General features: G+C 40.0%; 1 protein-coding gene across 1 annotated transcript in view; it reads left to right on the top strand.

Moving 5' to 3' along the window:
- Nucleotides 1–22,602, top strand: part of rapgef2b (Rap guanine nucleotide exchange factor 2b) — a 124,531-nt gene extending 101,929 nt beyond the window's left edge. Inside the window, exons 12-29 of the mRNA XM_073812057.1 lie at nt 1–159; nt 249–356; nt 473–676; nt 1,570–1,678; nt 1,830–2,106; nt 2,192–2,349; nt 4,161–4,401; nt 4,526–4,912; nt 5,551–5,762; nt 9,727–9,850; nt 10,206–10,229; nt 11,919–12,142; nt 12,359–12,529; nt 12,640–12,783; nt 15,386–15,587; nt 16,442–16,893; nt 17,180–17,528; nt 20,496–22,602. The exon at nt 1–159 is cut by the window's left edge and continues 6 nt beyond it. Coding sequence (XP_073668158.1) covers nt 1–159; nt 249–356; nt 473–676; nt 1,570–1,678; nt 1,830–2,106; nt 2,192–2,349; nt 4,161–4,401; nt 4,526–4,912; nt 5,551–5,762; nt 9,727–9,850; nt 10,206–10,229; nt 11,919–12,142; nt 12,359–12,529; nt 12,640–12,783; nt 15,386–15,587; nt 16,442–16,893; nt 17,180–17,502 — 3,519 coding nt within the window. The 3' untranslated portion in view covers nt 17,503–17,528; nt 20,496–22,602. The remainder of the gene's footprint in view (nt 160–248; nt 357–472; nt 677–1,569; nt 1,679–1,829; nt 2,107–2,191; nt 2,350–4,160; nt 4,402–4,525; nt 4,913–5,550; nt 5,763–9,726; nt 9,851–10,205; nt 10,230–11,918; nt 12,143–12,358; nt 12,530–12,639; nt 12,784–15,385; nt 15,588–16,441; nt 16,894–17,179; nt 17,529–20,495) is intronic.
- The last annotated feature ends 1,269 nt before the right edge of the window (nt 22,603–23,871 follow it).

Here is a 23,871-nt window from a genome sequence, read left to right as displayed (position 1 = left end):
TCGGAGAGACTCACAATGCACCTAGTAGAAGAGCACTCGGTGGTGGACCCCACCTACATCGAGGACTTCCTGCTTACCTACCGCACCTTCCTGCCAGGCCCCATGGTGGTGGGCAAGAAACTGCTGGAATGGTTTCATGACCCCAGCCTCAGGGACAAGGTGCATATACAAACATATACAAGAACAATGTTAAAGAGATGTTTGTTAGAACAAAGCCTATTGTAATCTTTGACCTCTGGTTTTATCAGGTTACACGGGTAGTTTTGCTGTGGGTGAACAATCACTTCAACGACTTTGAGGGTGACCCCTCAATGACACATTTTCTAGAGGAGTTCGAGTACAATCTGGAGAGAGAGGTCAGCTATCCAACCTCTCTATTTTTCCCTGCTTTCATTCAGAGCTTTAGCTTGATGGTGGGGTTGACGACAAAACCAACCAAACATGTAATTCTTCTCTTTATCTGTTCAACCAGAAAATGTGTGGGCACCTGAGACTGTTAAACATAGCATGCGCTGCCAAAGCAAAGTTGCGGGTGGTGACCCTGACCAAACCCTCTAGGGAAGCCCCGCTGGCCTTCACCCTGCTGGGGGGTTCAGAGAAGGGCTTTCGTATCTTCATCGACAGCGTGGAGCCGGGCAGCAAAGCTGCAGAGGCTGGCCTTAAGCGAGGAGACCAGGTGAATTCAAAGCAGCATTACAGAAATACTTCTTGCACTTGACACAGTAATAGCAGCTTGTTAAAACAATAGCTTTGGGGTTATCCGACTGGAAGTGGGACTCTTTGGGTGAAAGCATTTGAAATTGCTGTTGTCAACAAGTTAAAACTGAGTGAGTTACAGCATTGAGATAATAAAAGAAAAGCAGGAGCTGTTTTTAAAATCCAAAAGAAGTCATGATTTTGTTTAATTTAGTCTGTCAGACGATTAATCGTGATTAATTGCATACAAAATACAAGTTTTTGTTTGCATAAGATATGTGTGTCCTGTGTGTAATTATTATATATATATACAAATACACACAATTACATATATTAATATTTTTTTCTTAAATTTATACATAGATAAAATAGATATATTGTTATGTATATTTAAACACTCAAACATACATATATACATTTCAGAAATATTTTATTTATATATATTTTTTAATTTATATAGAATATATAAAAATATAAATAAATATATATTCACATGTAAATGTTTCTTTAATATATACATGAATGTGTGTGTATTTATATATACATAATAATTACACACAGTACAAGCATGTATATTATGCTAAAAATCACTTTTATTTTGTATGCGATTAATCGCGATTAATCTTTGCCCTGCACTAGATTAATATGTACATAATAATTACACACAGGACACACACATATATTTTGCAATCACAAACTTTTATTTTGCATGCGATTAATCACAATTAATCGTTTGACAGCCCTATATACTGTATATATTTTTTTTCAGTGAGGATATACAGTAGTAGTTTTTAAAAATTACATACATATTATATTTTGTTATATTATTTATTTACTTTTGATTAATCTGCATGCTTTTCATCTTTCTTTCAGATATTGGAGGTAAACGGGCAAAATTTTGAGAATGTGCCGCTATCCAAAGTCAACGAGATCCTTAAAAACAACACGCATCTGTCTATTACTGTGAAAACAAATCTTTTAGGTAAGATACATTGTCAAAAAAAACCTTTTACCCAGACCCAACATACAAATTGATCTGAAATCTGAATCCAGGGCTAAATGTTCCACCGTGGATCGTACAATTGTAGTTATTTCCAAAAATCTGATTGTGATCTGTTGTTTCTTGTTGTCAGTGTTCAAGGAACTGCTGGCCAGACCTGACCAAGACCAAGATCAGGACCAGGATGATGAACCAGATAGAAAGAACGGCGCCCCTCACATTCCCAAAATTGGGGACATTAAGAAAGCGACCCGCTACTCTATCCCTGACCTGGCTGTTGATGTGGAGCAAGTCATGGGTCTTGAAAAAGCCAGCAAGAAAGCCAAAGCCAACACCGTTGGTGGCAGAAATAAACTGAAGAAGATCTTCGATAAGACACTGACCAGTATTCTACCACCCAAACCGTACAAGTAAGCCGGGTTTAACATTAGAAAGACCCCATTGGTCATTTTGTTCATTGTTTCGTTCATTGTATCTCTTCTTGTTGGTTCGCAGTGATGTTGGGGTGGGTCAATCCCAGGATGACAGTATTGTAGGACTAAAACAGTCAAAACAAATCCCTCCTGCTCTTCCTGTCAGTGGAAACCTTTCATCAAGCAACCCTGACCTGCTGCAGTCACATCATCGCATACTTGACTTCAACAACCAGCCTGGTAAGACACGAAAACTAATTAGGTTACTGGATAAACAATTTTATTGGTGTGAAACCACATTCTCATCGTACAGTCAGGATTTAGCAGTAGGAAACCCTCTATTAACCCCCTTTAATTTAAGGGGTAGTTTAGATTGAGGTTTTGATGCATATTTAGATGCATATTTAATAAAATGTTATTTTATGATGTCTTTTTTCAGAAGGTGGCTCTATAAGTAAGTATTTCATGCAGTCCTTCTAATCGCAGTGTTCTTCAAATAACATGGCTGGCATTGCTTTTGCTTTATAAAATTCTTTGTGGCACAGATTTGGTGGGAAATCTTTTGGTGTTAATCTTAATGTTTCACTGGGTGTAACTGGTTAAGATGTTAATTTTAGTCTTGGTTTTTGATTTATGTCGCTTTCACACTAGAGATTTAATTTCAAACCTGTAACGACTGACCATGAGTTTTGGTTTATTTTTGTTGGCCTGTGTGAAATTTCACGTACACTTGACAAACGTGTCAAAATGATTTGCATTAAAGGCTTGTTAAAAGAAGCCTTATATTTTTTCCAACTTGCTTTCTGACCTGGCATTCTGAAAAGTTGAAGTATTTTCAACTCGATGCGGTGCCGATAACGCCTGGATCAAGCTTGCCGCACAAGCCCTGAAAAGTGAAGCCAAAACGACTTGATACCAACTAAATTATTTAATTACACTTCAAATATTTTTTTTTCCGATGCTGGTTTCTGTGATTTACTGTACTTTTTATCACGCTAATGTAAATTCACATGTTTGTTTTTAAAAGAAGTTTGTTTTTAGTTAGTTATTTAATGCTATAAAAACAGTTGTGTGACGTCATGATTGACAGCTGTGAAATGCACATTGAGCGAGGGCGGGACCTTGATTTTATGGCTTTACTTCCTGCTCACTACTGCGCAGACTCAAGACCCAAGATGTCAGCGGCGTATCGGGACACTGGCAGCTTCACTTTTCACCAATGGAAGAGAGCGAACGGGCATCGTCCATCTTTTTTTACAGTCTATGGCCTGGATAAAAGAGTGCATCACACCGTGTGCGCATGGACATTTATATGGGCGATGAGGTAGTTTTTAGTGACCCTGGACTATAAAACGGTAAAAATTTTGTCTAGTGAATGCACACTTCAGAATCTAGCCGGATTTGAGTACTGTGGATTCGGACATACTCTTTTGTCACATACCGTTTCTCACATACTATAAAGTTGGAAAATGTACGGTTTTGGACACAGCCAGCCATTGTTGTTTTGGTTATGTAGATTACACATCTTCATAGTTTACACAGTGAGGCATTGTTTTTAAAAAACTCTTCAAAAGTTTTCATGACTTCTGAATGCTGTTGTCATTTAAACAAACTGCCAAAAAGCATAAAAACTTTCCCTTTTACGGTGGAAAATGTGTTTTGTAAACGGCCCCTAAGCCAAGAAAATGGTTCTCACAGCCATTAAAAAAGCTGCGTCTGGGGTTCAGTAAATTATAAATCGTCAGGGTTTCAGAGTGTTCATGGTTATGTTGTTAAAGAAAGTGGAGACAGAATTTGGGTTTGAACTTGCATAAATCTATCAACTGTGAAAGCGACATGAATGGATGGACATAGACAATCTTCATGTTTCTCTAGTTCACTATTAAGTGCCTTATGCTTTAAAAATATTGAGGATTTCAATAATTAAATGGCAATCAAAAGAAAACTAATCATTTGATGTACACAATCCTGAAGGGAACCCTGATTTAAAGGTGTTGGTTAATGGAAAGGTTTAATGTATGAATCCTAAGCCTCTCTCCTTTTTTCTTTAGATATGTCCGATCAGGTATTGCGAGTGTTCAAGGCTGATCAGCAGAGTCGGTACATCATGATCGGAAAGGACACGACAGCTAAAGAAGTCGTAGCTCAGGCCATCCGAGAGTTTGCCTTGACCGCCGCCGCCGAGGCCTATTCGCTTTGTGAGGTGTCAGTCACGCCGGAGGGTGTGATCAAACAGCGCCGCCTCCCCGAGCAGCTCTCCAAACTGGCCGACAGGATCCAACTGAGCGGCAGGTGCTGCCTCACATCCAACCATATTGAAATTTTTGGAGCTGTTGTGTTTATTATAACATGTTGGTAGTGGATAAAATGTGACATGAGGTAACCAGACTCAAATAACTCTCCGTTTAACACGCAGGTACTACCTGAAAAGCAACATGGAGACAGAAACGCTGTGCTCGGACGAAGACGCACAAGAGCTGCTGCGCGAGAGTCATATCAGCCTGCTGCAGCTCAGCACCGTTGAAGTTGCGACGCAGCTGTCCATGCGTGCCTTCGAGCTGTTCTGCGCCATCGAGCCCACCGAATACATCGATGACCTTTTCAAGCTCAAGAGCCGCTTGTCTGGGCCGCCCAGCCTTAAGCTCTTCGAAGAGGCCATCAATCGGGAGACTTTCTGGGTGGCCACAGAGGTCGTACGTGAACCCAACCAGCTCAAGCGCATGAAGATCGTCAAGCACTTCATAAAGATTGCGTTGCACTGTCGCGAATGCAAGAACTTCAACTCTATGTTTGCCATCATCAGGTAACGAAAACTTTCGTTAGGAGCTGATTTTCTTTGAAAATGATTTTCAAGAAAAAAAATCTTAGTATTTTTGTCTTGTTTTCAGAAAATATATAAAAAATTCTTAAATTTAGATGTTTTTTCTTGATGAGCAAAATTCACAAGAAAATAAGTCTAGTTTTTAGACCAAAAATATAAAATTTAAGTGATTTTGTGCATTAAACAAGCAAAAAAATCTGCCAATGGGAAAAGCAAAAAATCTTGAAAATTTTTCTTCACTAAATTCAAGAAAAATTAGCAGATTTCACTTACATTTGATATTTTTGGTCTAAAAACTAGACTTATTTTCTTGGGTCATTTTGCTTATCAAGAAAAAACATCTTACTTTAAGAAATTTTTATATTTTTACTGAAAACAATACAAAATAAAAAAATTCTTGAAAATATTTTTTCCAGTGTAGGTATTTAAGTTCGAGCTTACTTCAAATAGGAAATTTCTTTGTATTATTTATTTATTAGAAGAAACTTACATTCAAGGCTTTCATAGTAGGAAATCAAATTTTATGGAAGTATTATGATAAATGATGAAGAAGATATTTAGATGATTGATAGTGAGCACACGGTTGACTTACCTAAGAGTTATATCGCTATCATTTCCAGTGGTTTGAATTTGGCACCAGTGTCCAGGCTAAGAGGCACGTGGGAGAAGTTGCCCAGTAAATATGAGAAGCTCTTCAGTGATCTCCAGGACCTGTTTGATCCATCCAGGAATATGGCCAAATACAGAAACCTTCTCAACAGCCAGAACCTTCAGCCACCCATAATCCCACTGTTTCCTGTCATCAAAAAAGATCTCACCTTTCTGCATGAAGGTAAATCCCTCATACTTTCATTCTAGAAACAATTCCTTCTTTGAATGTATTTAAAAATATATTGCGATGTAAAATGAGTGAAGTATGGTGCTGTTTAATTAACTTACATTTGCAAATGTGTGTTTTTTTTTTTTCCTTTCTGTTTTATTTTTTATTTTATTTTTTTGTCTTGCTTGTTTAGAATTAGTTTTGTGTATAATGTGTTTCTGTGAAACTTTGGTACGGCCATCTTGGCCAGGACTCCCTGGAAGAAGAGATTTCTTTAATCTCAATGGGACCTTCCTGGATAAATAAAGGTTAAATAAAATAAATTTAATACATGCTGTGTGATACATATTTTAAAGGGCCAATATTACGCCCATTTAAGTCTCAGGGGTGCCTGGAGTGTCTGTGATGTTTTAGCTCAAAATACCCCACACATCATTTTTATAGCATGTCCAAAATGCCTATTTGGACGAGAGCATAAAAGTGCTATTCTCATGTGCGTACCTTTTAAGGGCACCTATTGTCCGATTAACGTTTTTACATTTCCTGTGGTGTGTAAGTGTGTATTAGTACGTTAACGACATGCAAAAGGTACAAACCCCAAAGTAAACGATGACGCGAGTTATCCTCTCCAACGCAAATCTCTTTTACAAATACACAGATTGTAGGCAAGAGTTTACTGCCTGGGTTTGGTGATGTAGACAAGACCGACATTATCATAATTCCTTCTGCTTCGGATTTAGAGCCTGTAAGTTAACTCCTGTTAGCATAGCATTGTGTTCAAATCTTTCAAAAATGGTAAGGGCCGATTCACACCGGCTGCGTGGCGTGAGCGTCTCAGCTGCGTGGCGTGTTCGTTTTTATTTAGGCTTCCATGTTAGCAGGTTTGACCGTGCACACCGCCAGCATGACACGCACGTCTCAAAACGCGTGCATGCTAGGAATAGGACCGACGCCTGTTTTTCACACCACACGCAAGCGTCTTGGAAGCGTTTCCAGCCAAAATATATGTCACCTATAGCAACAGCAGCGCGTCAGCGCCGAGTCAGGCATGCTTCTGGAATGTACAGACACAGAAAACGCGACGCAGCCGCAACGCAACTGACACGCAACAGATACGCCACGCAGCCGGTGTGAATCGGCCGTAAGAAGCGTCACATTTCCGGCTGACGTCAGAGGTATTCAGACCAATCACAACGTACAGGTTAGCTGGCCAATCAGGGACAAAAAGCTTTTCAAATCTGTGCGTTTCAGGAAGACAGTGAAATCTAGAGCTACAAAAATGTACGGTATGTGGAAAATAATGTGTGTTTTTTTATGAAATAGGCGCTATTTAAATGCAAATGAGCTTCTGCTTTTGGATAAAACAGATCTGGGACATTATTATCTTTAGCTGCCTAAGTGCTACAGCATGCTAACAAGCATATTAAGAAAAGCTTTTGGCTACAATTAACCTAGGGCTGGGTATTATTTAAAATCTTTCGATCCGGTGCCAATTTCGATACCTCAGTTTCGATACCGGTATCTGACGATACTTTTGTCCGACCAAATTTCCTTGACATTTTGAAAAAAGTAGCTTTACTCATTCCTCGCCAGCCATTTTTTGAAAAGTTACCTGCCAGCATTTTTTGTGATTTTCACAAAATGCCTTCCAGGAAAATTTTCTTTTAAAAATATATAAAAATACACATATATAAAATGAAAGAACAGACCCTCTGCTTTCAAACAAACAAACAAAAAGGGAAAAACGTTTCGTCCTATCTCTATTTTTTTCTCTGCTTAAAAACCTTCTCGTTTGGCTCTCAGCAAAGGCGGTCGCATTTTATCTCCTCTCCTCCCCGTAACCTTCCCTGCTTAGCTCCTATCGTGTCGTATAGTCTTGTGTCTTAACTTGAGAGACTCTCTCCGCACTGCTCTCGAAACTAAAAATCATGGATTTGATCAACTGGTCTCTCAACGCAATTGACACCATATTCTCGACGAGAAGCTTGGGTTCGGGGGAACCTGTCTGCCCTGCCGGAACGTTCGCAGCTGGCTACACAATGGACGCTTGGGAGAGGTGGCGGGTCGTGTGTCTGGCGGCTCTTTCCGTGGAGGACATTGAAGATATCTATCTATTCGGAACCATGATAACCTGGGGTTTGCTGACTGGATTAGGCTTTGCCCTGGTTTATCGAGAAATTAAGAAGATGGTGACAGGTGCAAAAAGTCCAAAAAAGCTGCCCGGGATGATTGAAGCGGTGGGCAGAGCGGACAGTGCTCAGGCTGGGACTATTAACCGCATTTTGGAGAACAACTTGGAAATGACCCGCAATATGGATATCATCAAGGAGATGCAAACGGATTTGAGAAACATCAAGGAGATGTTAACGGATTTGAAAAAGCTGATGGACCAGAATGGACTAAAAGAGTAGTCGTGTAAAGGAATGCGGCTACTGGCCCCAAGACCAAATAATTCCAAATCTTATCTGCTTTCGGCCCCCCTTATCCAGCACTGGCCTCGGCCAAGGCCGCTGCTGGAACAACAACTCCCTCGGAAGAGCACTGCAGCGAGACGCTCTTGCATTCCCTTACCCCTCTCCCACAGACACCTGATGATTGTTGACTCTGTTTGGACCTAATCAAGGTTGTCTCCACGGCAATCTGCTGTGTTAACGCTTTAACATCTTGCGGACTGAGGCACCGAGATTTGGGATGCCGGGCAAAGCGACTCTCTCCAGGCCTACACACACACACGAACTCTTACACACACATATATATATGCAATCACCACCCAGTACCCAAATCCCTCGCCTTCGCAGCTTTGTACCCCCCAGCCGGAAAGACGGGTCTGTGACCAGCGCCGAATATGGCTGCAGGACCGGATGGCTGCTTGCCTGCGTTGGGCTATCTCGAACCCCCATTCCTACCTATCGTGTTGCAAGTCGTGTGTTGTTCATGTTGTATGTACTGAATATGTGCTTATGTTGCTGAGGTGTTTTTTTCCCTGTTCCCAAACTGTACTCCCTTTGGAGCATAGTCTGGGGGTTTGTTTTTTTAACCTACCCTTCCTCATGTAATGCTGTATTTCTTCTTAATGCTCTGTCGACCTGTTCTGTCTACCCAATTGTTTTTATGTATTGTATGTATGGACAGGTTGATGGTTTCATTTCACTGGTTCTTGTGACCATGTGACAAATAAATAAAGCTTCATTCATTCATTCATTCATTCATTCATTCAACTCTTAAATATGGGTATTTTTCTTAAAAAAATAAATAAAAAAATTTAGCATAAAGCTGAAATAATTGCATTTTTGTGAAGGAATTGTGTTAGAGATAAGATTCAGAACCATTATCAAAACATACAAAGAGTTTAAAATGAGTAAATAATGTTTTGGCTTCTGTTTTTTTTTTTAATTGAGAAGCAGATAATCGCGCGGTATTGCAGATTAACATAAAAATTCATCAGGAACACTTTTTTATGCAAATGTTTTCTCTTAATTGATGAGATAACCCGTCAGTGGGGAAAGAGGTAATGGACTACAAAAGCACATTATAACAAAACATCCTCCTTTGTCAAGCAAATGTTTTATTATTCTAACCTGCAAAAACGCGTTCTGCGCAGCTGTAACAGTATTCACCAAGTTTACACATTAATAATGCCTTCCTGCTGGGTGATCGAAAACTTGGCCTGCTCAGTCAGAAAGCAGGATAGATAGCATCTGACGTTTATTTTGAAGCAGGGCCATGATCATCAGTCAGATCTTAACCGTTTGTTTCAGCATAGGGTGTGATCCTGTCACTCGCAGTGTAATTTAGGTTTTGCGAAGCTGCTGTTATTGAGGGATGGGATCTTTAATGACTATATTTGACATGACAGCAAATCTGCAAGCCAGCGTGTGAGAAGAGCTGCAGAAATCACTCGGCGCTTTCGCTTATTCGACACGTTGAATAAAAAAATTAATTTGGTGTAGAACTAAAAACTATCGTACCTCCCTAGGGAACGACTCCAAGGTGGACGGTTTGGTAAACTTTGAGAAGCTGCGGATGATCGCTAAGGAGATCAGACACGTGGGCCGGATGGCAGCTGTAAACATGGACCCGGCTCTAATGTTCAGAACCAGGTGAGCTTGTGATCTGACCGCTCTGGTGACTCTTTACACCACTGAGAAGCTTTTAGTGGCCGCTCACTGCAGCCCGTTCAGTCCTCACCTTACATGGCAAAGTTTTGATGTAAATGTTTTTGTGATGTAACGTACAGTATGAAATACTTCAACCGTTTTGTATGTCTCTGTCTGTATTTATTGTCTGAAGAGTTATGGTCTCTCTTGATCTGTGGGTGCACCTCACCTTGGTACCCTCGATCTGTTTCTTCATCTAAGTACGTCTTCCTCTCTTTTCTCATGGGCTTTCTCCCCCCCATTTCTCTTGTCCACCCTCTCCGCCCCTCTCGTCACTGTTCATGGCTCTCCCTTACAGGAAGAAGAAATGGAGGAGTTTGGGGTGAGTATGGCGAACTGTGACCTCTGACCCCACGCCTCACGTGTGACCCTCTTTAATTTGGGCTGCCTGCTGATTGTCCTTCATTATTTCTTCATTTGAGAATGCTTTTGACGAAACCCATCTTGAGCGTTTTACTGCATCACTTTTGCTATGTCGGGTCATTTATTAATAAAGGAAAACGTCACAGTTTTTCAATATTTTACTATGTTCTTACCTCAACTTAGACAAATGAATACATACCTATCTTTTTTTCAATGCGTACACTTAATCTTTGTACAGAGCATCGTGAATGTGTTAGCATTTAGCCTAGCCCCATTCATTCCTTAGGATCCAAACAGGGATGAATTTAAAAGCCACCAAACACTTCCATGTTTTGCCTATTTAAAGACGTGGCAATTTTTAAAGCGGATAAAAAATGAGAACTATATTGTATGTCAGAAGAGCACATAGTTTGCAGCACTTTGACCTCAGACACAGTAACATCATTGCTTCTGACTCCTAATGGTCTTCTACCATACAATATAGTTCTCATTTTTTATCTGCTTAAATAATCACGTTTTATTTTGTGCCACCATACTTACTCATGTAACAGTCTTTAAATAATGAAAACATGGAAGTGTTTGGTGGCTTCTAAATTCATTCCCGTTTGGATCCTAAGGAATGAATGGGGCTAGGCTAAATGCTAACACATTCACGACGCACTGTACAAAGATTAAGTGCACACATTGAAAATATATAGGTATGTATTTATTCATCTAAGTTGAGGTAAGAACATAGTAAAATATTGAAAAACTGTGGCGTTTTCCTTTAAACTCATCTTCTTCATAAAATGTGTCATAATTCATGAGTCCATTTAATAACACCATTAAAATATCACAGTGCATGAATGGAATTACAATCATTTGGTAATAGTTCATTTATTAACTTGATTTCCCATGAACCATATTTAGCAAAAGTGAATTTTTTAATGTGCTCCCTCCAACTAAACTACTTTCTATAGTTGCACGCCTTTTACTAAGCATTTGCAGTTTTGTGTAAGATTACATTTTTTTGTGTAAATTATTTTGAGTTGAGTTGTACGTGGATGACAAACCAAGCGTTTTATATCAGAAATCTTCATTTAAGCTAAGAAACAGACCAAAACGTCTCAGACTTTTACAAAAATTATAAATATGTATATTATTAATACATTTGGCAGATGCTTTTATCCAAAATGACTTTTAGTGATTAAAGCAGTACATATTTTTTAGAATGTGTTCTCTAGGAATCAAACCCATGACCTTTGGGCTGCTAAAGCACTGCTCTTCCCATTGAACTCTGGGAACACTTTATTGTTGTTTCTGCTTTTTTAAATATAAAAAAGTTAACTAATAGGCTAATTCCAATTTTAAGTTAAAGTTTCAAAATATGCTTAGTTGCATAGGAAAAAATTTACTTTACATCTGGAAATAATATCAGTGCATTTTTTTCTCCCACAAGTGCTCTACTTTTGTTTATTAACATCCCATTTAAATTAAGCTGCCTGACTTGGCTGAGATGTGAAACGCATGGAATGTTGGGAATGTTCTAAAGCTGCAAGGAATGCATCTTACTGCATGTGTGTGAGATACGGAAAGCACTCTGTGATCCCGGATTGGCAGTATTACCCACTGCTAAACTCTTTTCATCTTTAACTCTGCGTGTGTTCAGGTCACTCAGCCAGGGCAGTGCCAATGCAGCCGTTTTGGATGTGACCCAGACGGGCGGCCACAAGAAGCGCGTCAGACGGAGTTCCTTCCTCAATGCCAAGAAGCTGTACGAGGACGCGCAGATGGCGCGCAAGGTCAAACAATACCTGTCCAATCTCACCCTGGAAACCAATGAAGAGAGCCTACAGACGCTCTCAATGCAGTGCGAGCCATCAATCAACACATGTGAGTGTGAACACTTGCATGACAACATTTTAAATCTCTTATTTAGCAAGGTTAAAAGAGAAAGTAACTATAGATGGGTAAATAGATGTGACAATCACAATGGGAAATGTTTTAACAATTTGATTCAAGTTTGCACAATGAATTAATACAAAAATCGTGGAGATATTTGGATTCGTCGCCTTTCTACAGAAATATTTCTTTGTCATTATATCGCAGTGCCGAAGACCGCCGGAGACAGAAAGAGACCCGACACGTCTCCTGTGGTGGCACGGGCTGTCCTCCACCAGCGCCAGCAGCTTCAAAAAGCCAACCAGGCGCTCCAAGTGCCTGCCGTGGCCCTTTACCCATCTCGAAAGAAAGTGCCAGTCAAAGACCTACCACCATTTGGTAAGATCGTAACTATGTCATGTGATTGGTTAGTTTCCATAAATGCTTGTTTTGTATTAGCCTAATTAATCATTGGTGCTCACGAGACCCACTTCATTGTGTCTGCATAGGTACAAGCTCACCAGGGTCTCTGAAGAAGATATTGTCCCTTTCGGAGGAGTCCGGACACAGAAAACAGGCAGAGGACAGTGTGTCCAACAACTCCTCACAACTGTCCTCTCCTCCCACGTCTCCTCACAGCTCACCTAAGAAAGGTAAAGAACACATCTACATCTAAACATACTACGACACATTTGACATGGAGACATCATCCACTGTGGCATTGGTGCCCTGCAGTTAAATCTATATTGTGACCCCTAATTTTTCACACACATACTTTGTTTCTGTCAGTTGGCGCCCTCTTGTGCCAACAAGAGTTAATGCATACGTTTGTTTAACATTCATTCTTTCTGTATGTATCATATTGATAGTGCCATCTAGAGGTAAAGCGATTACATATGAGGCATGAAATATCCTGCATGTAAAGTTTCGGTTTTGGGCTTGTTTGCATTGTGATGTAGGGGAGAGCGGGACACAACCTAATGCTTTTTGGTTTCGGCTCAATCATTCAAAAAAGATTTGAGTTTGATTAATTATATTTTTACACAAGCAACACACACATCTCTGATACAAATGAACATTTGAAGTTTGTTTCTAGTACTTACCATTCTTGGACAATTACACCAAACGTGACAGAAGTGCAAATGTTACAACTTACCCCATAGGTGGGATTAATTGTAACAGGCAGGGGGTTAGTTGTAACACTTGCTTAAAAAATTAAGTTTGCAGGCAAATATTTCAGTACTATTTTGTCTATATACTTGAAGTGGATATTGTTTATATATCTGTCTATAATAGACAAGTATCCACACTATTCACCCCTTATCTAAACAAAGTTAAATTATAAATGGATACAAATGTCTAAATATGTGAGAAAAAGCAGCACAATTATGACAAAACATTTTTTATGTGACCCAGTCTGTAATAACCATACTAGAGTTTCAAAAATCAAATTCTGAGATAATGAGCATCAAAGTCTGATTTTAGCCATTCATTTCATTATGATTTCAATCTTTGATGTGACCTTATTCAATTTTTGATAAGATAAGATTTTTGACACACAATTTTTGATAAGACAGGCACATTTATTTTGTCGGCAGCCAGCAATCATTCGTGTGTAGCCTATTTAAAACAACGGCAAGAATTACGATAAAGTTAGCTGTTTTCATATCGTAAGTGCTGAGGGGTTAGTTGTAACACAGCGTTACTATTAACCCCGCTGGGTCAAAATATTTTCAAGCCCACCAAAAAAGTTGCTAAGAACTGCAGACATATTCTAAAATGCTGCTATGTTTTAGTCAACAAGACACTGATTAATATGAAATAGCGTTGGATTTGGTATCTTACACACCCAACTCAGAAACCGAAAAAAAACATATGATGAAAAAATTACATGCCACCAAAACACTCATTCATCAATAACTCTCTGGAAAAACATTATACATTTCCATAATTTTGCGGGAGATCGTCTTTTGGCAGCATAAAAAAATACCGGAAAATCAAAATGCTCAACCTTGTGCAACAATGAAAACAGTCCATGTTACAACTAACCCCACATTAGTTTTTGCCCCGCGCACCCCTACTGTAAAAAGCAATATTATGTTGATAGTCATTATAACAGCACAATACAGTAGGCTTGATATTGCCTTTAAAAATGGTTCCAAGCATTGTGAACACAGACAAACAGTTTGATACAAACAGCAAATTGTTCTCACATAATTCTTACTCATTTTATCCTGCATTCAGCCGTGGCATCTATAAGAAGTCACAGTATAAGAAGTTTTGCATCTTTCTGTAGGAAAGCACCAGCAGGTAAAAGGGCCTGGTACAGATTTAATCTGAGAGAGTTCACACGAGTATAATAATAAACTGTCTACCAACGCAGCCACAATAATATTTCAAATTAATATTTAGCCAAACGAATGTTGCGTGTATGTTAAATAATGACAAACAAAATTAACTTTTTAGCAGATATACACATTTCAGTTCAGTCTTTTCTGATAAAACAGAACTGAGTATTTTGATGACTCATCCTGGACAACGCAGGTCATTGTCCAATCAGATGCTCTGTTGGATGAGAATGTCCCTCTCATAATACCAACAGCATTCTGCATGGCCTTCTCTAATGTTTCTTTATTTATTTAAGATTACTGAAAATCTCTCAAATTTGAGTGAACTCTCTCATGTGGTATAGACATTGTTTTTGCTTCTATTGTAAATAGCAGAGGCAAAGTCTTGTGCTGTAGATGAACCCCTGTCAGATTGTGTGTGTTTGTGTGTAAAGTTAAAGCTCTTCTTCTGAAATCACTGTCTGGTTTTAATTTAGCGAGGCTGAGAAGGGGAACATTTTGGCTCGTGACAATGCTTTGTACTGCCAGTAGCAGTAGTAGTGTTCTGCTCCATCAGTATGGTGAGATGATTTAGAAACAGTAGACTGAACCATCTGCTCGTGTTGTGTAGAGCTGAACCTTCTGTAAACCTTTGACATGTTTATTTTGAATTTAAGCCTTGAAAAGTTGTCAAACATAGCTACAGATTATGCAGAATTTATGTCACAATGACAATTTGACAGCCACATGATGCAGGGATGAACCGAATGAATAAATTATTTGGCCGAAAATAGAATTCTGCTTACTTCTTTGGGATGTGATATTGTAACCTTTGTTAATCAGATCTCGCTCTTTTAAAATATTTAAGGATAAGAAACCGTTTTTGCATTATTTTGTTTTTGATCATGTTGTTTTGTGTGATTAGCAGGGTATGGACGAGCAGCTGATTATCTGTCAGACTCCGGTCACAGCGAGATCTCCTCACGCTCCAGTCTGGTCAGCACCTCCTCTCTGGATATGGGGCAGGAGGAGCGCAGGCAGAGGTACGGAGGGCTGGCTGGGGATGGTCATTGCAGCGGCCACCGTCTGGAACGCAGGGCGACTACCGACCCTGACCAATACAGTTTGGGGTAAGAACCCTTCACAGGGTTTATTTCCTTTCAAGGGTACCTCAACTATTTGCCTGAACTATTTGCCAAATATTTTATTACTTAAAAAAATCCCAATACTCTGTAATACTCATTTTAAGCTGTGGAGGACGGCATTGTGTTTTGTTCATAGTCCATTCTGGGTTGATGATGTATAATGGTTGTCATGAAATATTACTAGTTTACTAGAGCTGTAACGATTTATCGTGCAAATGCGCGTTTTCTCAATGAATGAATTTGAATGACTTACGGTGAAATCCCGGCACATCCGAACGCCAGGGGGCGCTCTCGTGCAGAAACTCCCTTTGTGCCGCAGAAGTAGTAGCATTACAAACGCTATTCCAGGAAATGTCTGCAGGAATATTTATAGCGCTGTTCTTCAAATTGTTGCAGGTATTTTCATGATAATAAAGAATATTTTGAATGATTTTGTTTAACGAGTGTTGATTTTTTAAATGCACGTTATAAACGACGTAATGATTTTAGATTGATAAGGACTTCCTGCTAACCAAATGCCGTAGTACACGCACAAGCTGTGAATGAAACACAGAATCGCAGCCTTGCGATTCAGAATCAATTGTAGACACACGATTAATCGTTACAGCCCTATAAATTACTATAGTCAATATTATGGCATCTACTATAGTTTTTAATGTAAGAATGTTTTACTCCCCACTTTCACCTTCTTACCTCTCAGATTGTCTTTATTTTGATCATCTCTCATTTCGTATGTTTTCTGTATTGTTCTGCATTTATGTTACTCTCTGGTTTATAATGAAAGGGCTGAACAGATGAAGTTTATGTTCTTGTATTTTTAATGCAATGCGATTTTTCAGGTCCTACTCATCCATGCAGGACTGCCGGGGTCTGTACGCCGGCGCCACGGTTCTGTCCTCCCCCAGCTCCGAGGAGCTCACCCAGGACCAAGGCGACCGGGTCTCTCTCGACGCGGCCGATTCTGGTCGTGGCAGCTGGACTTCTTGTTCCAGTGGTTCCCATGACAACATTCAGACCATGCAGCAGGGACGTAGTTGGGAGGCACTAGCCGAGGGGGCGGGGCTCTGGGGAAGCCGTGGGAGCTGGGCGTCAGCTTGCTCCTCTTCGTCCTCGGTGGCCTGTTGGGGCGAGGAATCCGAGGGTGACACGGGCACGATCAAGCGACGAGGAGGGAGAGACGTGACCACAGATCCAGAAACCAGCAGCATCACCTCCACTGGTTCTGAAGAGTCCAGGCAGCAAAGTCGCCGGCCCTCGCCCATCACTGCGGGCAACACCAAAGCCGTGCACAGTAAGTCGACATCACACATCTGACAACTTTATAACAAGTGCATCCAATGTAAAATAATTACATAATGCATTGAAACTGTATGCGACGCAGGATTCTAATCTAAAATAATCTGTCAATTAAAATGGGATAATTATAATGGGATGCTAAGTCATATAACTCGCTATCGGTGTTTAACGAAAACGCATGTATGTCAGTACGCATGAACTAGTGCATGATGCATGCTGTCCACCCGTTTGTGTGAGGAGCATCAATGGTAGCATTGGTGTCTGTCTCCTCCCCCTCCCAGCACGAAAGGACGGGCGTTACCGGGACCCCCCGCCCACACCGCCCGGCTACACGGCACTGACCATCTCGGACGTGACGGAGAGCTCCGCCCACTCGGGCAGGAAACCCCCGGACTACACGACCGCCCTGCAGCGTTCCCGTCTCGTCACACAGTCCCCCGACTCCCAACAGCCCCCCGCTGCAGGGAAGCCCATCCCGTCGGACCCCCGGGGCCGAGAGGAGGAGGAGGCTGAGGAGGTGGGAGAGGAGGGTGAGTGCTTGTCTCCCAAACTCAGATCTCAGAGGAGGAGAGGTCCACACACAGCAGTTCCCCCCAGGCCATGAGTTACATACACCACCCCAACAGGAAGGTAAAACATCCCAAACTCCAGTTACTTACTCACAAGTGCACATTCACTCACTCACGCACCCACCCACCCTGTCAAGCACTCGACCCACACACAGATACACAAGTGCTGCATGCCAGGAGGTCAGCTCCTTCACCTGCCCACCATCACCAGCACATCTCACACAGTGCATGCGTCGCCACGGAGACGGCCTGCACCTCGTCACCGTGGCAACATCCCAGTCATTGCTCCCTGCTCTGCAGTGTGTATTGCCTCTCACTCATCAGTGCTCACAGGAACATCACTAGATTTGCCATCATAAATGCTTGAATTTGAAATGAAATATTTTTACCATAAAATAAATGACTGCTGCTGAGATTATATTTGTTTGATCTTTTGTTTTTTATATAAGTATCTTTTGTCTATCTTTGGTATAGTAAGTGTGCTTTATTTATATATAATTTTTTTGCATTTGGCTATATTAATAATTTGTTTGTAACATCACTTAACTCTTTCCTGGCCAGCGCCAGCATTTTTCATAATTTTCACAAAAGTTTGATGTCTTCCAGAAATTTTCTTCTACAAATATATAAACATACAATATATCACATGAAAGAACAAACCCTGTGCTTTCAAACTAAAAAGTTTGATCCTTCCATTATTTGTTCTCTTTTATCACCTTTCAAATAAGGTTTTTGTGAAGGATTTTTTATAGAGACGTTTAAATACACAGAGTTTGAGCTGTTTGCCCTACGGATATATTTCTTGGTTTTAGAAGTTGCATAAGAGCGATGGATAATAGCGGTATTATGGATTGCAGATAATGGTGGGGAAAGAGTTAATTTAGATTTTTTTTTTTCAAAAAACAATAATTTTGCTTTTCAAATGAATGTTAGATATTTGTATTATAAAACAAGACAAAAACTAAGGGTGTGTGCACACCAAAAGCCAAGCGAATATGCGCATCACGTTACTTGCTCTAGATTACTTGAAGAATTGCTTTCTTTTCCACATCACTCACGTAGAAGAAAAAAATCCTCAATTTTCTGATAAACCAGATGTGTCAATAAGCTCTCACTGATTGGCTTGTATGAAAATATGACGGCCAAATTTCACGCTGAAGTTAAAGCTTAAAATTTCAACTTTTGCAGGAGTTAAAACGAATACAACTTGACGTGAATTCACCCAATTCGTGCCAAGGCCTATTCAGACCGTCATCGACTGTTTGTTTGTGTGTCTCCTGTCTCTTTCAATAGAGCGCTACAGGGATGCCTTATTTATTATGCCATTATAGGCTTTCCTGGAAGTAAGCGGGACACTGGGTCCCTTGCAAAAAGCCCATTCATTTTTTTTCCATAGACTTTTGGATTATCGCACAAAAATATGCTATGTGTTTAACAAAAGTTTATGATACTTAACACATTTTGTCCCTAGTCTTAACAGATAAATACAACTTCATGAATGTTGTCAAAATTTGGCTTTTTATATTCTTAGTAAACACATTTACACTTCAAACTTTGTAAAATGTGTATCATTTATGGAAACTAATATTGCATTCACACAGGGCGTAAGCGTTAACGCTTAACGGAAGGTTTGCCTGAAGTGTGGCCAACAGCCAATCACAGTGGCCGCTACACATGCTCCGTTCTTCCATAAACGTAATTGGCTGGCTCTGCCTAGCTTATTTGCATAAGGCGATCTGATTGGCTGACGCACGCGTTGCCGCTTAAAAAGTTAAGAAATGTTCAACTTCTGCCGCGAGCAACGGCACTGACGCGGCGCCGACGGGTCCACAATTCAGTTCGCCAACGCATGACATCACCCATTAAAAGTGAATGGGAAGCGTTAACGCTGACGCCCTGTGTGAAGGCGCCGTAACTTGTCAAAGAAATGTGTAAGTGTCTTTAACTTTTGTTAAACACAGAGCTTAGTTTTTGTGATAATCCTATGGAAAAAATGTATTGTTTTTTTTGCAAGGAAACCAGTGTCCCACTAACTTCCGTGTTGGCCTATAATAATACGTCATCCCTGAAGCACTCTATAAGGAGGTGTTCCTAAAACAAATAAGTACCGTCCACTGCAGTACCTCACAAGAGACGGATGATGCTCATAATTTGCATAATGTTAAAGGGGACATTTTATGAGACTTTTTTAAGATGTAAAATAAGTCTGTGGTGTCTCCAAAGTGTGTATGTGAAGTTTTAGCTCAAAATACCCCATAGATAATTTATAAAAGAATGTTAAAATTGCCACTTTGTAGGTGGGAGCAAAAATGTGAGTGTGTCCCTTTAAATGCAAATGAGCTGATGAAATGCAAACACCATAATGGATTGCCATATTGGTGATTTGTTGAAATCGAAACTGAACTATGCTGTCAATTGTTTCTCTCTCTATTTCTCTTAGCACTAAATGACAGTGCTGTGGTTGGATAGTGCAGATTAAGGGGCGGTATTATTATAATAAGATCCCCTTTCTTCGTCACATAGGGAGCAAATCTATTTTTTCACGTTTGCAGGTTTACCAAAACTAAGTTACTGGGTTGTTCTTTTTCACATTTTCTAGGTTAAAGGAAGCACAGGGACCCAATTATAACACTTAAACATGGAAAAAGATAGATTTTCATGATATGTCCCCTTTAAACTTTTCTCAGCTTTGTTGGGTTACAGGACACGCCCACATCCGTCACCAACGGTCACTGTGGATAATGTCTGCAGAAGTCCATTGTAATGAATGAGATCATGTAATTTCTAAAGAGGGCTTCATTTGGGATTGCACGGCACAAATTTGTGCGTCTTTGCAGTGTACGCAATCTGCTTTAGCAAATATTTTAATTCACTTTTAGTGTGCACACACCGCAAGAAATCCATTTTGCAGTTTAAGATTAACGTTGCATAAAAAATGGGTAGCGTGTAAAAGATAGTTTTGCATGATTGTCTATTACGAATTCTTCACCGTTACGTGACTGACAGCAATTCTCTCTATCTCCTGCAGAGGATGAACAGGTGTCCGCTGTTTAAAAGGGGACGACACTGGCTTTTATACGCTTGCTGCAGAGACTGAAGCAGGTCAAGCCAGATCATCCAGTCTACATCTTGCTGGCACTGCCTCTCTCCCTCCTCAATGATGGATTCATCTCCCTGCCCTGCCTTAAAGCATCACGAGGGGTTTGTTACCCTGCATGCTAAAAATACTGTGAAGAGAGGAGGCGAGCGGAAAAAAAACTTAATAATTTGGCACTTTGGAGAACAGAAAAATAAACTGAACTGACAACCGAACAGCGTTTTGACATTCACACACACACACAAACCAACTACTGTTACTGTTTATCTACAGACAATACTCCCTTCATTCTGTTAAGAGGTGACACAAACTCATTTAGACGTTTCTCTCAGCACTTGTTTTTAAGGCGTAAACTGATGCACACAATCGATATTTCAGTTGCACTCCTACAGGGTGTTTGTAGCCTAAAGGGCAAGAAAAGACTGCGACTTGTCGACATTGTGCACCGATGACAAAACTCATATCTTGTGGTATTACAGTATTATATTTGCGGTCGGGCTGAGGAGCTCGGCTTTCAACTGGAAAACTATCTGGAGATCCAGACATGCGTAGCACACTGCTTTATTATGGAAGGAGACATGTGGATCCTGTGTGAAACCTTTAGTGGATTCTTGGTTTGGTCAGAGGCCTCATGAAAACATATTTACATCTGTTGGTGGTAGTGGAGGTACAAAACAACGTCGGTCCAGAGCCAAAGACTGTAGATCAGAAAATCAGCTCCAGCAAGCTTTTTTTGTAAGTAAAGAGATTGTGTTGTCCATGCACACGCTCTTTTCTTTTCTGAAAGGTTTTTTTTTGCTTGCTGGAGCACTTCTGTGGTTCAGAAGTGCTCTTTGGCTGTGGTGCCCCCTGCTGGTCAACGTGAGAACAAACGGCTACTCAGGCAAAGGGGGCATCATCTAATTTGGGTGCTACTTCTTACCTGACATTAAGTGATAAATATCTTTAAGAAGGTATGCTTTGTGCCTGAAATGTGGTGGTTTTTGGGTAAGGTTTAGTTTACAGAGTCGGGCCTCCAGATCAGACCACCAGTACTGCGCACAGCTTCCAGAATCACCCAACAGTGCTTTCAAGACTCCGGTAGGCTGGAACATACAAACCAACCAGAAGGCTGCCAATGAGAGCAGAGCGAGTCACTTTCATTCTTTCGTTTTAATCACTGAGTTTAAGCTGATCACATTGATCAGTAGTTAGAAGTATAATAGATGAAAGAGAAAAAGACGTTTGCAGTGTTTTTCACTGTACTCTGTAACATCACCACTTTAATCTTTCTTTCTCTAATTGCCTGTTTGTTTGTTTGCATTTTATCTTCGCCTCCCGTGCATTTTTGTAACGGTTGCGGATACAAACATTTGTAACAGTAAATATCAACCATCTGCTTCCACTTCATTCATTTTTTACTAAATATTCACGTTTCGGCAAGCCAAGATGAGTCGCTTGTTTTGCAAAGTACGTTGCACAAATTGTACAAGCATAAATACAAGGTAAATAGTAGTAGGTAGCCGTTCTGCTACTTTGTTCGATATGTGATGTCAAGTGAGAAATGTACATTTAGCTGGTAAAGATTCTCTTTTTGTTTTCGTTCGTTTTGTTTTTTTGACTACTTTTACCTGTACGTCTTTTACAAAGACAATTGGTGGAGTATGTATTTGTATTTTCTTTTTGTCTTTTTTTTTTGTTTCGTATTTTTAATACAATAATTGTAAATATTGGTTATATTTTTGTTGAATTGTAGAAATGTATGATGTTTATGCCTCAACATCTAGCTTATATGAAGCTGGGAATCAATAAATTTGACGAAATGAATCAACTTAGAGTTTTTAAATGCACTTATTGTTGTTGTTGTTGTTGATATTATTATTTTCTTTTGTTTGTCTTGCATTAATGTTTTTTTCCAAACATTGTTATTTTAAATGACCTCTGGCACCATCTAGTGTTTGCACAAGATAAGACATGGACGTAACTTGAAATGTGTATCTCATACTTTTCTAACTGACAAATGTATGTTGGGGTTAATAAAAAGACATCCATATCTGTATGCTGTCGCTTTTGAACACTGTGTGCATGTCCACAGATTATTCATTCAGTTTCTGGAGTTACACAGCCATTATTACAATACATATTATTATTTCTACAGTAAAGGCAGAACAGAAAACATTATAAACATTGTTGGGTGGATTAAACAATCATTAGCGTTATAATCATATGCCATGTAACCATTATGGAATGAAAACATGGGTTTGGGTTAAACATTTGCTTTATTATAGAGACAGAGCGCAGTTATGCTAATTTGAAAACCACGCCCACCGGGGGGGGATATCCAACCGTCTCCATTGACTTTGTATTGTGAGAGGCCGCCTCCTTGTCATTTCTGGCTTATAACAAAAAACAGAATAATGCCTAAACGCAGCTGTGTGACAAGGTGTACAGTTAACAAGCCAAAAAACCCAGAAATAAGTTTTTATAAGCTGTCGAGCCGTAAAACCCACCTTTAAGGAGATAGAAAGTGGATCGCCGACTACGTTTCTTCCTCTAGTGGGCGCAGTTCTAATAATAGTACTACGAAAAGTTGCCTGTTTCCACTTTTATGTCTTTACTAAACGCTCGTTTTTTGGGGTCGACAGCTAATTATAACTTATTTCTGGGTTTTTGGCTTGTTAGCTGTACATCCTGTCACATAGCAACTTTTGGGCATTATTCTGCTTTTTGTTATAATTTATAAGCCCGAAATGACAAGTAGGCAGCAAAGCCAATGGAGACGGATGGATTTCTCCCCAGTGGGCGTGGTTTTCAGGTTATGACGCGTTGCGCTCTGTCTCTATCAAACTATTTATGTAAAAAACATTTTATTTAGTCTACCTTTTAAAAAAATAACGATACAACAAATCTGCACATGTCCTATTTGAACAAAAAAAGGAAGTTATTTGTCCAGATTAGACAAGAATAAACCAAACTTTCCTTACTCTTGATAAATGGAAGAGCAAAAAGTGTAGGCTACTTACATTGTCGCCTCTGACATATTCACAGGTGAGATCTGCTTTTTCCATGGTTTTTTCCCAAAACCGTGGATAAGCAAATGTTTACAGTAATTGACCGTGTAGATATCGTGACAAAACCATCATATCGTTTAGGATGAGCTGACCATACGTCCGCGTTTTCCGGGGACAGTCCCGTTTTTTTTGGTGTTCTGTCACGGCTGGTACTGTCCCCTTAAATGTACCAGATATACAGCAAGTCCTAAACAACCAGAAAATATACTCAAACAGTATGATCAACACTGCGGAGTTAATGATTAGCCTGCGGAGTG

The sequence above is a fragment of the Paramisgurnus dabryanus genome, chromosome 16 (assembly GCF_030506205.2).
Source record: "Paramisgurnus dabryanus chromosome 16, PD_genome_1.1, whole genome shotgun sequence".
In the NCBI taxonomy this organism is placed as follows: Eukaryota; Metazoa; Chordata; class Actinopteri; order Cypriniformes; family Cobitidae; genus Paramisgurnus; species Paramisgurnus dabryanus.
Note: the sequence above shows the minus strand (reverse complement) of the source record. Positions and strands in the feature narration are given on the sequence as shown.